The 19,287-nt window shown below is 41.7% G+C and overlaps 1 protein-coding gene across 1 annotated transcript in view; it reads right to left on the minus strand.

The window, feature by feature from the left end:
- Positions 1-19,287, minus strand: part of LOC126163202 (dynein axonemal heavy chain 3) — a 1,221,238-nt gene that overhangs the window by 515,676 nt on the left and 686,275 nt on the right. Inside the window, exon 38 of the mRNA XM_049920156.1 lies at positions 11,646-11,885. Within this exon, the coding sequence (XP_049776113.1) occupies positions 11,646-11,885 (240 nt within the window). The remainder of the gene's footprint in view (positions 1-11,645; positions 11,886-19,287) is intronic.

Here is a 19,287-nt window from a genome sequence, read left to right on the forward strand (position 1 = left end):
ATGATACAGAAAAATCCCAAGGCCCACATTTTAAAATCATTGTCTAGAGTTCACAAGCCTGGAATTCCTATATGTCTATTGATAAACTTTACCAAAGCACCAACATACTACTTAAGCGAAACACATACACAGTCTGCTACAGACAACATATGAACACACTGAAAACAGAAGTCAAAAGAAATCAGGTGACTTAATAGAAAAAATAAGAAACAAAAACACCAAACTCAGCACCATCAATTTCATCTGACATAATTACCTTGGACACAAAAATTCCAACAGAAGAAACTGTCGACATCAGAGAAAGAAACCTACAACTACAAGGAAACATTCCCACAACAAACATACAGGAAATATCAGCCATTCTCAGGCACATCACAGAGGAAAACTACTTCACATTCAACAACAAATTTTACTCTCTACAAGATGAACTACGTATGGGATCCCGAGTCACTGACATTCTCCTCAATCAGGTAGAAAAGAAAATCTTTGACAAAATAGTAATACCAAAACAGTACAAATTAATGTATTGATACAGATATTTAAACGATATAATTTGTCTAACAGATGAATCACAGTCTCACATACAAGAACTTCATGAGGGCACAAACACCATCCACCCACAAATACAGATCATTATGGAAGCACAAACAGATGAAAAACTTAATTTACTAGAGCTCACCATACACAAGAGAAACAACAAACATGAGTTCACAATTTACAGGAAACCCTCAATCACCGGCACCATTATTCATAACCTACCCAGTCACCCCATAACTCACAATGAGGCCAGATTCAGATATTTACAACACATACTGAACAAAACACCCATAAACAAACATGACTACACATAAGAACTAAATACACTAAAGCAAACTGCACAGGATACAGGATATGATACAAAGAGAATAGATAAAATAAGCCACAAAATACAAAAACAGGCCACACAGTATCATGAAACATACACACAAAGAACCACAACACAACATCCAACAAATCAGCAGACACTCAGCAACAAACAGCACAGACTGACTTACAACAACAAAGTCACACGTAGGATGAGCAATATACTAAAGAAATAAGGACTAAACATAGCATAAAGAACAAAGAACACAATACACAAGAGACTTGGAAGAAATACTAAAAACACTGACAAATATAACCACTCTGGTATATACTAACTAACTTGCAACTGCTGTCCATCTGCATATGTAGGAAAACCATGCACGGATTTCAGAACCAGATACACAGAACATCTCAGAGCACTGAGAAGCAATAGCTTAACTCAACATTTGGAGATCACCTGATAGCACAGAATCACCACCCAACAATAAAATCCTCTTTGCCTAAGTTGAAGAACTATATAAATAACACCCACACAAAACTCCCCCCCCCCTGCCCAACACTCACTTTGATCCCTGAAAACACACACACACACACACACACACACACACACACACCAAGCACAATAAATGACAACAATGCTTAAAATCTGCACACCTCACACAGACAAATGTGCCACAAAACAAATGAATACTACACAGCCACAACAACATGTAAATGTCATGAAAACACTGTGCAAGGTCAAAAAGTCACAGAAAATGCCTGCAAAATGACATAAGTGGTAGAAATCAGCATGTTATCACACCACAAACAAAGCAGACAACACCACAACATCAAAGCTGTAAGTAAAATGCAAAATAATGCAATTATACTCATTTTTGTTCAGAAAGGCAAACTAAACAAAAATAAAAAATTCATTTTGCTGCTTGTGGATGAAAAGTTGTAGATTGTGTAGCAGACATACTGTAGGTCGTGTAGCAGACTGACAGCTACCAATATAAACACTCAATAGCTTCATGTAATGTGTAAACCATTTTTCCAAAATAGTTATAAAGCCAACACTTTAGGCATACTGTAATAAAAAACATACAATGCCCATTAATATGAGATTCATTCAAATGAAACCTGGCTAGTGCATCTACCTTTGCCTTACATGTAAGGTGGCACCACATAACTGCGAGTATAGTGGCGTCATATATTGGTAGAGAGACTGACACATGTGCACCATTTGATGTTGCACAGTGCCAGTGTGGTTTCATGTTGAAGAGAAGGTGGTCACACAAGTTATCATCTACTACTGAACATGCAGGCGAGTAAGCAGGAACAACGAGGAGTGATTCAATTTTTGGCGGCAGAGGGAGCTGGAGACTGTGAAATGTATCGACGGATGTGGGCTGTGTAGGGTGACTACAGTGAGAGTTGTTCAAGTGTTGTGGAATGGCGCAAATGATTCCTCGAGGGGCCTGAGTCACTGGAAGATGGTGCTTGTCCTGGACAGGCTCATTGTGTCATCACATTGGAAATGATTGCAGAAATGGATGCTTTAGCCTTGGACAACCACAGAATCACCGTGGATGAGATGCATCAGTTACTTGGTATTAGTGTGGGCACTGCCCACACCATAATGCATCAACACTTGAACTTTCATACAATCTATGCTGAGTGGCATACAGTACTGACAAAGTTGCTACTATGACAATGATCCATCCTTCAAAACATCAAAGAAATTTGTTAGATCAATAAGAAGCGACAGTAACAGTAGTATTGAAGGAGACAAAGGGTAGTGGCAGAAACACTGTAGTGATATTGTGAAAACAGTCCTACTATGAAATGGAAGTATCAACCTACAAAATCTGCAGCCAAGTTCATGTTAAAAGTGTCCCTTTCAATGAGAACCAGATCAAAAATTCTTCAAAACTTGGCAGAAGATGGAATAGATATACCTACACCATCACATCAGGGAGTTGACATCTAGTAATCCAGAATGGATAAATAGTGAAGAACTGGTTCAAAGAGCATCTCAGTGAAGAGGAATTGAGCTTGCATTTTGATGGGAAATGAATTGACAATAGAGAGTATCAAGTAGTTTGTCTGATGAATTCTGCAAGAACTCTGCATCTTGGAATTTTGAGCTGTGAAAGCGCTGAGTACAACTTTACCTATACAGGTTCTCTTGGATGAATACAATACACGTAGGAGTGTCAAAATGATTATTTCAGACACCACAACAGTTAATATAGAGCACAAAAGTAGTGTAGTTGCTAAACTCCAGAGATAGTTACACAAAATTTTATAGAAGGGCCTCCGTTTATAGGGTGTCAACCTCATAATCTCAACCTGGTTCTATAGCATTTAATGGATACCTTGTTCCTGACAAAATCATCGTCACCCAGCATCAAATAGGCTCAGAAAAGACATCAACATATGAAAACCTTAGATAGAGAGATGACTTCAGGATTCATTTTAAACTCTGTGAAGGATGTAATTTCTATCAGGGGGAGAAAAAATGGCTTCTAATCAAATGGAAGAAGCTACCTTCCATTCAGAGTGCCAGGTGGAATTCATGGGAAATCTATGAACTGATTACTTGTTTCTTCCTTCTGAAATGCAGAGTTCAGCTGAAAGCTGCTTGTGACTTCATTGCTTGTGACTCACTTGAAAATAATCAGTCCATGCTCGATGTGCCTTCCTCAAATATAGTGTCCAAGCAAGCTGTAAACTGATGTAAGAGCTTCACAGGACTTGTAAAAATGACAAATATCTTAACAGCAAGTTCAATAACAGTAAGTCCCAGATTCAAAACCTTCTAGTTATTCCATAAATGCTATATTTCATTTGTAAATGAAAGCTGTATAAATTTGTTTTAGATACTCCTGTTAAATACAACATATTGTTAGGTGTGGGAGTTATTTTCACAATTAAATAAAATGGACAACATTTTTCACGGCTTAAGGCAAAAGTTCATCATTTGCTTTAAAATTTGGGAAAAGTTGTAACACCACATAGCCGCCTCATCAACCATTTTCTGTTACCACCTGACATATGTGGTCAGCATTTGTGGCTGCTGTCTGTTGTCTACACAGTAAAATAGAGTTTTGGCTCCTGTAAAATGCTGTATCCCTACTCTAACAATCTGATGTATGAGAGAGGTGATTTTGTGGGGTTCTTTCACAACTGACACAATGGCCTCATTCAATAGTCAAACAATGGAAAATCCAAGATGGAATGTGACAATATTAGGCAAGGAAAGTTGATACTCACTATATAGCAGAGATGCTGAGTCATGATAGGCACAACAAAAAGACTCACACATTTATTGCTTTTGGCCATTTGTCAGCAATAGACACACATACCCACACTCACGCAAACGCTACCTGCACACACGTCTGCAGTCTCAGACAACTGAATCCACACTACGAGCAGCAGCACCATTGCATGATGGGTGTGGCGACTGGGTGGAGGTAAGGAGGAGGCGGGGCAGGGAGGGGGAGGGATAGTATGGTGGGGGTGGCAGACAGTGAAGTGCTGCAATTTAGACGGAGGACAGGAGAGAAGGTGGGGTGCGGGGAGGGAGGGGTGGGGGTGGTGGGGTTTCAGTAGCAGAAAGGAGAGAAATAAAAAGAAATCAAAAGACCGTGTGTGGCGGTGAAATGACGGCTGTGTAGTGATGGAATGGGAACAGGGAGGAGGCTGGATGGGTGAGGACAGTGACTAATTAAGGTTGAGGACAGGGGGGTTATGAGAACGTAGGATATTGCAGGGAAAGTTTCCACCTGCGCAATTCAGAAAAGCTGGTGTTGGGAAGGATCCATATGGCACAGGCTGTGAAGCAGTCACTGAGATGAGGGATATCATATTTGACAGCGTGTTCAGCAACAGGGTGGTCCACTTGTTTCTTGGCCACAGTTTGTCAGTGGCCATTTATACGGACAGACAACTTGTTGGTTGTCATGCCTACATAGAATGTAGCACAGTGGTTGCAGCTTAGCTTGTAAATCACATGACTGGTTTCATATGTAGCCATGCCTTTGATGGGTAGGTGATGTTAGTGACAGGACTGGAGTAGGTGCTGGTAAGAGGATGTATGGGACAGGTCTTGCATCTAGGTCTATTACAGGGGTATAAGCCATGAGGTAAGGGATTGGGAGCAGGGGTTGTGTAAGGATGGACGAGTATATTGTGTAGGTTTGGTGGACAGCGGAATACCACAGTAGGAGGGGTGGGAAGGATAGTGGGAAGCACATTTCTCATTTCAAGGCACTACGAGAGGTAATCAAAACCCTGGTGGAGAATATAATTCAGTTGCTGTGCCCCCACTGAGAGAATCTCTGCTCTTATAGACCAACACCTTCAACCTATTAGCCGGAACCTATCCTCCTATATAAAAATGCCAACCATTTCCTCCAACAACTCTCCACAGCCCCTGTCCCTTTACCACATGGTGGCCTGCTCATCACTACCAATGCCACCTAACAGTACACTAACATTCCTAATGCCCATGGCCTTACTGCTATTGAACATTATCTTTCCAGATGCCCTATGGATTCCAAACCAACAACCTCCTTCCTAGTTACTATGACCAACTTATTCTCACCCACAGTTACTTCTCCTTTGAAGGAATTATCTACAAACAAATCTGAGGTATGGCTATGGGCACCTGCATGGCATCATCCTATGCTAACCTATTCATGGGCCATCTAGAGGAATCCTTTGTAAAAACCCAGAATCCGAAACCCCTCCCTGGTTTACATTCATTGATGAGATCTTTACTATCTGGATTGAAGGTGAGGGCACCCTATTCACATTCCTCCAGAACCTCAGCAACTTCTCCCCCATTTGCTTCACGTGATCCTATTCAAGCCAACAAGCCACCTTCCTAGATATTGAACTTCACCTCAGAGATGGCTACATCGGTACCTCCGTCCGTATCAATCCTGCTAATCACCAGCAATACCTCCACATCGACAGCTGCCACCCATTCCATACAAAGCAGTCCCTTCCGTACAGCCCAGATACCGAGGGTCTCTATGAGGCCTCCACCGACCATAATTATCCTCCCAACCTTGTACAAAAACAAATATTTTCTTTCCAGTCTCCCACCACTTCCTAAATTCCCACAGTCCGGCAACAGAGGAGCATTCCCCTCGTAACTCAGTACCATCCCGGCAGGAGCAACTGCATTACATTCTTTGCCCGGGTTCCAATTACGTCTCGCCCTGGCCTGAAATGAGAAATGTCCTACCCACTATCCTTCCTACCCCTCCTACAGTGGTATTTTGCCATCCACCAAATCTACACAATTTACTTGTCCATCCTTACACAACCCCTGCTCCCAAGCCCTTACCTCATGGCTCATATCCCTGTAATAGACGTAGATGCAAGACCTGTCCCATACATCCTCCTATCACCACCTACTCCAGACCGGTCACCAACATCACCTACCTATCAAAGGCAAGACTACTTGTGAAATCAGTCATGTGATAAACACTGTGCTCCATTCTATGCAGGCAAGACAACCAACAAGCTATCTATCTGCACGAATGGCCATTGACAAACAGTGGCCAAAAAACAAGTGGACAACCCGGTTGCTGAACAACTGCCAAATATGATATCCCTCATCTCAATGAAGGCTTCACAGCCTGTGCCATATGGATCCTTCCCACCAACACCAGCTTTTCTGAATTGTGCAGGTGGGAAAAATTCCCTGATTTTCAGAATTGTGCAGGCGGGAACTTTCCCTGATATGGTGAAGACTGCCGGTCTCGCTAGCGGGATGAAAGCAGAGCTCACCATCTGCAGCATTGTCGACAGGACTGACTGTGGACCTTTGGTACAGAGCCGAGTGGAGGGTCTGAATCAGAGGCTGAGGCGGTTCTGCGACCGTGTGGACTGCAGATTCCTTGACTTGCGCCATAGGGTGGTGGGGTTTCGGGTTCTGCTTGATAGGTCAGGAGGCCACTACACGCGGCAATCGGCTACACGGGTAGCAGGGGTTGTGTGGCGTAGACTGGGTGGTTTTTTAGGTTAGATGGCCTCGGGCAAGTGCAGAAAGGGCAACAGCCTCAAAGGGTGCAGGGCAAAGTCAGGACATGCGGGGACTGAGCAGCAATTGGTATTGTAATTGTAAACTGTCGAAGCTGCATTCGTAAAGTACCGGAACTTCAATCGCTGATATAAAGCACCGCAGCTGAAATCGTTATAGGTACAGAAAGCTGGCTGAAGCCAGAGATAAATTGTGCCGAAATTTTTACAAAGGCACAGATGGTGTTTAGAAAGGATAGATTGCATGCAACTGGTGGTGGCGTGTTTGTCGCTGTTAGTAGTAGTTTATCCCGTAGTGAAGTAGAAGTGGATAGTTCATGTGAATTATTATGGGTGGTGGTTATACTCAACAACCAAGCTAGGTTAATAATTGGCTCCTTTTACCGACCTCCCGACTCAGCAGCATTAGTGGCAGAACAACTGAGAGAAAATTTGGAATACATTTCACATAAATTTTCTCAGCATGTTATAGTCTTAGGTGGAGATTTCAATTTACCAGATACAGACTGGTACACTCAGATGTTTAGGAAGGGTGGTAGGGACAGAGCATCGAGTGAAATTATACTGAGTGCACTATCCGAAAATTACCTTGAGCAATTAAACAGAGAAATGACTCGTGGAGATAACATCTTGGACCTACTGATAACAAACACACCTGAACTTTTCGACTCTGTAAGTGCAGAACAGGGAATCAGTGATCATAAGGCCGTTGCAGCATCCCTGAATATGGAAGTTAATAGGAATATAAAAAAAGGGAGGAAGGTTTATCTGTTTAGCAAGAGTAATAGAAGGCAGATCTCAGATTACCTAACAGATCAAAACGAAAATTTCTGTTCCGACACTGACAATGTTGAGTGTTTATGGAAAAAGTTCAAGGCAATCATAAAATGCGTTTTAGACAGGTACGTGCCGAGCAAAACTGTGAGGGACGGGAAAAACCCACCGTGGTTCAACAACAAAGTTAGGAAACTACTGCGAAAGCAAAGAGAGCTTCACTCCAAGTTTAAATGCAGCCAAAACCTCTCAGGCAAACACAAGCTAAACAAAGTCAAAGTTAGCATAAGGAGGGCTATGTGTGAAGCGTTCAGTGAATTCGAAAGTAAAATTCTATGTACCGACTTGACAGAAAATCCTAGGAAGTTCTAGACTTACGTTAAATCAGTAAGTGGCTCAAAACAGCATATCCAGACACTCTGGAATGATGATGGCATTGAAACAGAGGATGACACGTGTAAAGCCGAAATACTAAACACCTTTTTCCAAAGCTGTTTCACAGAGGAAGACTGCACTGCAGTTCCTTCTCTAAATCCTCACACAAACAAAAAAAAAAAAAAAAGGCTCACATCGAAATAAGTGTCCAAGGAATAGAAAAGCAACTGGAATCACTCAACAGAAGAAAGTCCACTGGACCTGATGGGATACCAATTCGATTCCACACAGAGTACGCGAAAGAACTTGCCCCCCCTTCTGACAGCCGTGTATCGCAAGTCTCTAGAGGAACGGAAGGTTCCAAATGACTGGAAAAGAGCACAGGTAGTCCCAGTCTTCAATAAGGGTCATTGAGCAGATGCGCAAAACTATAGACCTATATCTCTGACGTCGATCTGTTGTAGAATTTTAGAACATGTTTTTTGCTCGAGTATCATGTTGTTTTAGGAAACCCAGAATCTACTCTGTAGGAATCAACATGGATTCCGGAAACAGTGATCGTGTGAGACCCAACTCGCTTTATTTGTTCATGAGACCCAGAAAATATTAGATAGAGGCTCCCAGGTAGATGCTATTCTCCTTGACTTCCGGAAGGCATTTGATACAGTTCCGCACTGTCGCCTGATAAACAAAGTAAGAGCCTACAGAATATCAGACCAGCTGTGTGGCTGGATTGAAGAGTTTTTAGCAAACAGAACACAGCATGTTGTTCTCAACGAAGAGACGTCTACAGACGTTAAAGTAACCTCTGGCGTGCCACAGGGGAGTGTTATGGGACCATTGCTTTTCACAATATATATAAATGACCTAGTAGATAGTGTCGGAAGTTCCATGTGGCTTTTAGCGGAAGATGCTATAGTATACAGAGAAGTTGCAGCATTAGAAAATTGTAGTGAAATGCAGGAAGATCTGCAGCAGAAAGGCACTTGGTGCAGGGAGTGGCAACTGACCCTTAACATAGATAAATGTAATGTATTGCGAATACATAGAAAGATAGCGGAACAAACACTGGTAGCAGTTACTTCTGTAAAATATCTGGGAGTATGTGTGCGGAACGATTTGAAGTGGAATGATCATATAAAATTAATTGTTGGTAAGGCGGGTACCAGGTTGAGATTCATTGGGAGAGTCCTTAAAAAATGTAGTCCATCAACAAAGGAGGTGGCTTACAAAACACTCGTTCGACCTATACTTGAGTATTGCTCATCAGTGTGGGATCCGTACCAGATCGGGTTGACGGAGGAGATAGAGAAGATCCAATGAAGAGCGGCGCGTTTTGTCACAGGGTTATTTGGTAACCGTGATAGCATTACGGAGATGTTTAGCAAACTCAAGTGGCAGACTCTGCAAGAGAGGCGTTCTGCATCGCGGTGTAGCTTTCTTTCCAGGTTTCGAGAGGGTGCGTTTCTGGATGAGGTATCCTATATATTGTTTCCCCTACTTATACCTCCTGAAGAGATCACAAATGTAAAATTAGAGAGATTCGAGTGCGCACGGAGGCTTTCAGACAGTCGTTCTTCCCGCGAACTATACGCGACTGGAACAGAAAAGGGAGGTAATGACAGTGGCATGTAAAGTGCCCTCCGCCACACACCGTTGGGAGGTTTGCGGAGTATAAATGGAGATGTAGATATAGATGAATACATCCTACGTTCCCGTAGCCTTCCTGTCCTCAACCTTCTTTAGTCACTGTCCTCACCCATCCAGCCCCCTCCCTGTTCCCATTCCATCACTACACAGCCGTCATTTCACCGCCACACACAGTCTTTTAATTTCTTTTTATTTCTCTCCTTTATGCTACTTAACCCCCCCCCCACTCCCACCCCTCCCTCCCTGCTCCCCACCTTCTCTCCTGTCCTCCGTCTAAATTGCAGCACTTCACTGTCTGCCACCCCCACCATACTATCCTTCCCCCTCCCCCTCCCCGCCCCAGCCTCCTCCTTACCTCCACCCAGTTGCCACTCCCATCATGCAACCGTGCTGCTGCTCGTAGTGTGGATTCAGTTGTCTGAGACTGTAGATGTGTGTGCAAGTTGCGTTTGCGTGAGTGTGTGTATGTGTTTCTATTGCAGACAAATGGCCAAAAGCAATAATTGTGTGAATCTTAATGTTGTGCCTATCGTGACTCAGCATCTCCGCTATATGTTGAGTAGCAACTTTTCTTCTCTAATATTGGTTCATTCAATAGTCAGTCATACCTGCTTCACGTGCCTTTTCCTGTTGCATTTTCTTGGCATGCAGGCAATGCTTAATGAATTCCTCTGTTGTGTGACGTCCTTTACTAGAATAGCTTGGTGCATGTCTTTTCAACTCCTTTCAGTGAAGTGTTAGATTTCGTTTGCTCCTGTCATATTCATGCCCTATGCCATTTTTACAATATGGCATAGGGCAAAAACATACTGTATGTTGAACTGTGTCATTACTCCATGACACTGGGCCATAGTCTTCAATTTTTCTTCCATTAAGCAGACTTGCTGCTGATTGTTGCCAAATGTTTTCGTCAATTTGATGTGGAATTTGAATGTCTGTTAGGCTATGCCATCCAAGTAAAATTATATGTTTGTCAAATATACCATATTATCCCACCTACTGTTTTTGCAGACTCAGTAAAATCCTTTCAGCCATTTTATAGGATCCTGTCCAGTGTTTCCAGAAAGCACTGATTGATTCCTGACATGAAGCTAGTTTGTTCTGTTTAGGAATTCACTGGTATTCTAAATAAACTGACCTTTGGGATGATGTACTACTTATTTTCTGATTCCTGCTCATGTGAGTGACAGCTTACGGTGATGTCGATATTATGAAGCACATGGGATCTCCACCAAACTATGTCATTTCATAAACATAGTCAACTCCATATCCAAAAACAGGGCCATTAGTGAAGTACAACAATTATTACCGAAAACATGTTTATTACTAACACCACTTTAAAGCCATAATGGCTTCCTGACAGAGGGTACTGTAATTTATACCAACATTGGATATTTTAGATTATAAAAACATTACACACATGAGAAATTTTGAGAACCTTCCAGAAATGACAGGTACTACATAACAAATAACTTCTGCTGGTTTGGTTTGAATTGGTGCACGGCAGCATGCAACCGGTTGCCACTAACCACTACATCACACTTCATGAAACACAGCTCATGGCAATATTTTGGTCAATTCCAGATTCTGAAAGCACTCATTTACATTCTACAGGAGACTGGAGGAAATGGAGTTTTCACAACCACAGACTCTGGCTCGTGATTAAATTCCTCAAGGGATCCCACATTACCAACAATAAATAATTTATAGACATCATGTATCATGAATAATGAATATACAAACAATTTAAAAATAATTTTAATATTGCAATCTTTTACTGCTGATCTGCAAGCCCTATCATATTGTTCGCCCAGCAGCGGAGCTATTTTATCAGCCATGTTCCATTTAAAAGTTGTTTGTGGGATGTAGTGATCAGATGTGAGGTACAAATGTGCCAAACATCTTGAGAGATAAATTAAAACTTGAATTAAGACTGAAAATAAAGAATACATGAATTTACCTACCAACTGACGGGAAACATTCTGCATTAGCTCAAGTATCTCAGCTTTGTCTTCTGCTGAGTATAAGTTAGGTACATCCCCTGTATTGAGGAGCATGCTGACATCCTCAAGGAATGATTCATCCTTTATTTGTGAGTCACAAAGGAGAAAAACTGTAGGTTTCCTTAAGGCCCCAGCTTTACGCATCAGTTGTCTCAGGTCATCTTTCCACTCAGAAATGCTATACGTACGAGAAATCTCAATCTGGAAAAAAAGTGATGCTTTGTGGGTACAGCAGCACTAATTGCAGAACAGACACAATCCCAAAGGTGCTGGTAAATGTAGAAAGGTAATTTTCCATACAAAGTGTCAAAGCAAATTTTTTATATACTAACAGATACAAACAACTATTTAATATGAAAATATAGCCCATTCACAAAACATATAAGTCCACAGTCATTTTAAATTGGATTGCCATTAGAAACTACAGCACAATTGAGATCCATAATCAGGAGAAACTGCTGAGAAGAAATCATCCACCTTTGGAACCGGGAAGCACTTTTCACAGTTAACAACATTTTTGTTGTTGTGGTCTTCAGTCCTGAGACTGGTTTGATGCAGCTCTCTATGGTACTCTATCCTGTGTAAGCTTATTCATCTCCCAGTACCTACCGCAACCTACATCCTCCAGAATCTGCTTAGTGTATTCATCTCTTGGTCTCCCTCTACGATTTTTACCATCCATGCTGCCCTCCAATACTAAATTGGTGACAAACTTCTTTTCTCCCCAATCCTTTTCAATACTTTCTCATAGGTTATGTGATCTACCCATCTAATCTTCAGCATTCTTCTGTAACACCACATTTTGAAAGCTTCTATTCTCTTCTTGTCCAAACTATTTATCGTCCATGTTTCACTTCCATACATGGATACACTCCACACAAATACTTTCAGAAACGACTTCCTGACACTTAAATCTATACTCGATGTTAACAAATTTCTCTTCTTCAGAAACGCTTTCCTTGCCATTGCTAGTCTACATTTTATATCCTCTCTGCTTCGACCATCATCAGTTATTTTGCTCCCCAAATAGCAAAACTCCTTTACTACTTTAAGTGTATCATTTCCTGATCTAATTCATTCAGCATCACCAGACTTAATTCGACTGCATTCCATTATCCTTGTTTTGCTTTTGTTGATGTTCATCTTATATCCTCCTTTCAAGACACTATCCATTCTGTTCAACTGCTCTTCCAAGTCCTTTGCTGTCTCTGACAGAATTACAATGTCATTGGTGAACCTTAAAGTTTTTAGAGACGAGATACTGGCAGAAGTAAAGCTGTGAGTACCGGCCGTGAGTCGTGCTTCGGTGGCTCAGATGGTAGAGCACTTGCCCGCGAAAGGCAAAGGTCCCGAGTTCGAGTCTCGGTCGGACACACAGTTTTAATCTGCCAGGAAGTTTCTTAAAGTTTTTATTTCTTCTCCATGGATTTTAATACCTACTCCAAATTTTTCCTTTGTTTGCTTTACTGCTTGCTCAATTTACAGATTGAATAGCATCGGGGAGAGGCTACAACCCTGTCTCACTCCCTTCCCCAACCACTGCTTCCCTTTCATGTCCCTCGACTCTTATAACTGCCATCTGGTTTCTGTACAAATTGTAAATAGCCTTTCGCTCCCTGTATTTTACTCCTGCCACCTTCGGAATTTAAAAGAAATTATTCCAGTCAACATTGTCAAAAGCTTTCTCCAAGTCTACAAATGCTAGAAACGTAGGGTTGCCTTTCCTTAATCGATCTTCTAAGGGTCAGTATTGCCTCACATGTTCCAACATTTCTACAGAATCCAAACTAATCTTCCTCGAGGTCGGCTTCCACTAGTTTTTCCATTTGTCTGTAAAGAATTCATTTTAGTATTTTGCAGATGTGACTTATTAAACTGATAGTTCAGTAATTTTCACATCTGTCAACACCTGGTTTCTTTGGGATTGGAATTATTATATTCTTCTTGAAGTCTGAGGGTATTTCACCTGTCTCATACTTATTGCTCACCACATGGTAGAGTTTTGTCAGGACTGGCTCTCCCAAAGCTGTCAGTAGTTCTAATGGGATGTTGTCTACTCCTGGGACCTTGTTTCGACTCGGGTCTTTAAGTGCTCTGTCAGACTCTTCATGCAGCATCGTATCTCCCATTTCATCTTCATCTACATCCTCTTCCATTTCCATAATATTGTTCTCAACTACATCTATATTCTCCTTCCACCTTTCTGCTTTCCCTTCTTTGCTTAGAACAGGTTTCCATCTGAGCTCTTGATACTCATACAAGTGACTCTCTTTTCTCCAAAGGTCTCTTTAATTTTCCTGTATAGGCAGTATCTATGTTACCCCTAGTGAAATAAGCCTCTACATCCTTACATTTGTCCTCTAGCCATCCCTGCTTAGCCATTTTGCACTTCCTGTCGATCTCATTTTTGAGATGTTTGTATTCCTTTTTGCCTGCTTCATTTACTGCATTTTTATATTTTCTCCTTTCATCAATTAAATTCAATATTTCTTCTGTTACCCAAGGATTTCTACTAGCCCTCATCTTTTTACCTACTCGATCCTCTGCTGCCTTCACTATTTCATTCCTCAAAGCTACCAATTCTTCTTCTACTGTATTTCTTTCCACCATTCCTGTCAATCGTTCCCTAATGCTCTCCCTGAAACTCTGAACAACCTCTGGCTTAGTCAGTTGATCCAGGTCCCATCTCCTTAAATTCCCACCTTTTTGCAGTTTTAATCTACAGTTCATGACCAATTGATTATGGTCAGAGTCCACATCTGCCCCTGGAAATGTCTTGCAATTTAAAACCTGGTTCCTAATTATATAATCTATCTGAAACCTGTCAGTATCTCCAGGCTTCTTCCATGCATACAACCTTCTTATATGATTTTTGAACCAAGTGTTAGCTATAATTAAGTTGTGCTCTGTGTAAAATTCTACCAGGTCGCTTCCTCTTTCATTTCGTACCCCCAATCCATATTGACCTACTATGTTTCCTTAACTCCATTTTCCTACTATCGAATTCCAGTCACTCATTACTATTAAATTTTCATCTCCCTTAGCTATCTGAATAATTTCTTATATTTCATCACAAATTTCTTCAATTTCTTCGTCATCTGCAGAGCTAGTTGGCTTATAAACTTGTACTACTGTGGTACGCGTGGGCTTCGTGTCTATCTTGGCCACAATAATGTGTTCACTATGTTGTTTGTAGTAGCTTACCCACATTCCTATTTTCCTATTCATTATTATACCTACTCCTGCATTACTCTTATTTGACAACATTTAACAACATTAGATAAAAAATAAGGTAAGTGGTCAAACAAAAAACAATTAATCCCTTATGTGACTCTACCACAATGGCCAGTGTTTCTCCAGCATACTGAATGAAACAGATGTCTTGTTAATTGATTTGAACAGTGACTGATTAAAGGCATCTTAGAACTCATACGCCTTCTCCAGTTCAAATTATGGAGCATATTTTTCAGAGAAATACTCAGGCATGGTGGTTGCTGCACATATGTCCACAAAAGTATATAATTCTGTAATCTAGACACAATTGTCGGCTTATCCAGAGAAAGAGAAATACAACTCTCAACAGCTGAAGAGCCAAATCAAAAAGAAATTCCACCCTCCAACACTGATTTTTAGCATTGATGGAAAAACTTTCTCGTCAGTATGTAAGACAAGATATTTTGGTACACATATTGAGGAAAACCTGAAATAAGAGATCACCTCAGTAACACAAATATAAAGTTAAGTACACACACATGCTGTGACAGCCATCGCACAAAATACAAGCCATGTTTCAGTGGTTACAATGTACCACAGCAGTATCCAATCAATACTAATGTATAGAACTATCTTTTGCATTGCTAAATACATGGACTGCTGTGGACCAATATTTAAAAATCTTCATATACTGCCCCTCCCTTGTTTACAAATCTATGAAGCACTAGTCCTCAAGCACAACTGTGATGTTCAGTCTTATGAGACTAGGTAGAAGCATAAACTACCTGTCAATACAATAAGTAAAGAAGGAGTATATCATACTATTATTATGCTGTATAACCACATGCCATCATTTAGCAAACTCTTTTCAAATTTATAAAAGTTTAATATGAAACTTCCTTAACCAGTGTTTCTCCTCTGTTTCTGAATTTCTGGGACACCATAAAAATTAGTGTAACTGATTGAAGAGTCTTAACCACAATTATTGTATTAAGTCATCTTATTTGTTTTTATAATTAAGTTACCAATACGTAACATGTATTAGATTATTATTTTGAACTCATACTATGTGTAATTGTATTTACTGTTTCAAATCCAACTTGGCCTATACTATATGTGCAAACTACACTGCCTTTTGTCAAAAGTGCAACCCCGAGAAGGAATTACCAAAATAGCAACACACTTGGTGGAAGTGGGGACAGGTGTGCAAGCAATATGTGATATGTTTTGCAGCAAGATGGGGTACATGTAGGCCAAGCAGAGCCCTCTAGTGTTGGTCCGACAGGGTTGGTGTTGCACATAGCGTAGTCAGTGCAGTGCAGAGTTGTCACAAAAGGTGTAAACAATACAGTGAGTGCCAGTATGCCTTGTCAACATCAAAGGGAGCCATATGGACATGTGAGCAAGTTCAAACGGAGCAGAGTGATTGGTCTCCGGGAAATGGGGTTGTCATACTGTGACATTTCGGCTTGGACAGGGCATGTTGCTAAGATAGTGATGCATGTGTGGAAGTAGTAGATAGAGGAAGTTCGTACGCAGTGACGAGCAGAAACTGGACCGTGGTACATGACCACAGCACAGGATAACAGTCATCTAGTCCACATGGCCATTACGGACCATATAGCATCATCCACTGTGTTGACTCATTGCTGGAGCACTGCAACAGGTGTGAACTTGTTTGCATCAATGGTTTGTTGCCATCTGCTGCAGGTTGGGCTGGTTACGTGCATGCCATTATGTTGGCTAACACTGTCCAGAAACCACAAGCTCGTCCGACTGGAATGGCCATGTGAACACCATCACTGGGGTGCTAAGTGGGAACATGTAATCTTTTTGGATGAGTCCTGCTTCAACATGTCCTGCAGTGATGGCCACATACGTGTCTGGCGGTACTGTGGTGAGCACAACCTGGAGGGCTGCATCGTGGAACGGCATAGTGGACAAACACCAGGTGTGATGGTTTGGGGTGCCATTGGTTACAACAACTGATCTCACCTCATACATACTGCAGGCACTTTGAACAGCAACCAGTACCTAACGGAGGCTGTGGAGCCTGAGGTAATCCCTCTGCTTCAGGCATCTCCACAGACCACATTTCAACAGGACAATGCCTGGCCACATATTGTGAGGAACGTACAGGCCTTCTTCGATGGCAACAAGTACCTCGCTTCCCTGGCCTGCAAGTTCGCCAGACATGTTGCCCATTAAATATGTCTGGGATATGGTTGGTCAGCACCTGGTGCATCATGGTCCTCCAGTAACTGGTGTCACGGATTTGTGGGCTCCGATATAAACTGCAGGAGGGAAATCCCTCAGGAATGTGTTCAGAACCTTTTTGATCGAATGCCACAGCATACAGAAGCTCTAATTGCAGCACATGGTGGCCACGCATCATACTGATTAGTAGGGGTCAATGGACATGTACAGATTTAAAAAGGTAATCATTTATTACTTATCACATACCAAACCGGTGGTATTAAATTAATTGAATTCATGCATTTCCTTCTTGCTGTTGCAACTTCTACAAACTGTAGTGTATGTACCAAGCCACCATTTACAAAAACAACAAAGGAGTACTAATATGAATATAGATAGCAAATTGACCACACGCCATGTTCTTTTGCTATGTATTTGGAATGACAAAGTGTGGTATTTCTTGATTTTCATAGCTGTACTACTCATACTTATGTACTACGAAAATAAGTAGTCTCATTGATGCTCATCATTGCCCTGTACACAAGAAAGCAGTGCGGCACACTTTGGTACAGGAAGCAAAATGTAGTTCAGATGATGACACCCTACAGTCTGAATTGAAGCATTGGAGACACATGTTCAGAGAGAGTGGTTATAGCAAGACAGACATTGCAAATGCTTTCATGTGCCGCCAAAGAAGGATGCCTTGTGAATGAGCAGAAAAGCCCAAGCCAGTTGATTTCTTGCCATACTTTGGGATCACGAGCAGCAATTTAGGACATTTGCTGCAATGTAATGCACTGAGACCAAGATACTGGCCTTCCACCAAGGTATGAGAATAGATGGCACAGCTCGCTATGTGCCTGGTTTGTACAGTGTCCTTCGCAAATGCATCAGCACCTGTATGTGTCAAACAATTTCCACAGTCGCAGAGTGTCGTACTGAGCACAAGAGACATACTAAATAAATGGAAATTGACAAGTTAGCCATAGCTGAGCATTGCCTGGAAAATAAACACAAAATACAATTTGAAAACATGAGATTCTTGCTTCACATGTTAACATACTAGGATTCGATTACAAAGGAGGTGGCTGAGATTAGAATGAACAGCGACAATTTTAACAGAGACCAGAAGTATAAACTTAGTAGGGTGTGGGTGTAGTTGGATGCTTGATGCGTATAAGGAGGCAGGAGCAGCAGTTTACAACATAATGCCAGTTTCTTGTGCCACCTGATGTCACTCCGTCCCATGGTGTGCTGGAGCTGCTAAACTCACCTTCCATGCAAGTGACATTCAGCCCTCTCTGATTGGTGACGCTGGCTACAGTCATGCCTATGTAAGTGGAAAACCTTGCCAGGCCTGTCAGTAAGTGGATTTACTCCTGATGTCAGTGGTGGAGGTGATCATCAAAAACTCAAGAATTTTATTTGGATTTATGCAGCTTGAAAATTGAGATTTTATTCAGTACACATACATGTTGTAATCCATCATGAGCTATGAAATACGACAAATCTATGCACCCATTAGTGTAACTGAAGTTGACAACGAAAAACATTGTGCACACAATACACAAGAGTTGACATAAAACCACTGAGTAATACAGACCCTCTGATGCTCTCTTCCAGCACTCGCTCAATAATGAGGTGAAGTAGTCGAAAGGCATGGAACAGTGGCACTGCTTAGCAGGACTGTGAACGTAATTAACTCCCAGGATGGTGACCAGATAGTATTTACAAGGTAACAGTGACACACACACACACACACACACACACACACACACACACACACACACACACACACACACACATAGAGAGAGAGAGAGAGAGAGAGAGAGAGAGAGACCAACATCACCAGCAGCAGCAGCCTCCTTGCCTTCCCTCTCAACTCCACCCTCATCTCCTTTACTCCTTTTCCTTACCCCACCATTTGTCTCTCCCTTTAACTATAATGTGATTTATCGTCTGAACTTTTGTCTTATTGTTCAACGAAAGCAATTCATCTGTCAAAAGACCTGCCTCACGCCATCCCCCTGCCCCCTCTTCATTTTGTGCACCCTTCCCCCCCCCCCCACCCCCCCCCCCACCCACATCTATCTATCTAGGAAACTGCTGTCCATAATCAATAGTCAGTCTTGCAACTGTTGCCAGTGTGAACATTTGGGTGTCTCTGTGGTTGCGTGTGCTTTTACTAAGGAAA

Source organism: Schistocerca cancellata, chromosome 2 (assembly GCF_023864275.1).
Source record: "Schistocerca cancellata isolate TAMUIC-IGC-003103 chromosome 2, iqSchCanc2.1, whole genome shotgun sequence".
Classification (NCBI taxonomy): Eukaryota; Metazoa; Arthropoda; class Insecta; order Orthoptera; family Acrididae; genus Schistocerca; species Schistocerca cancellata.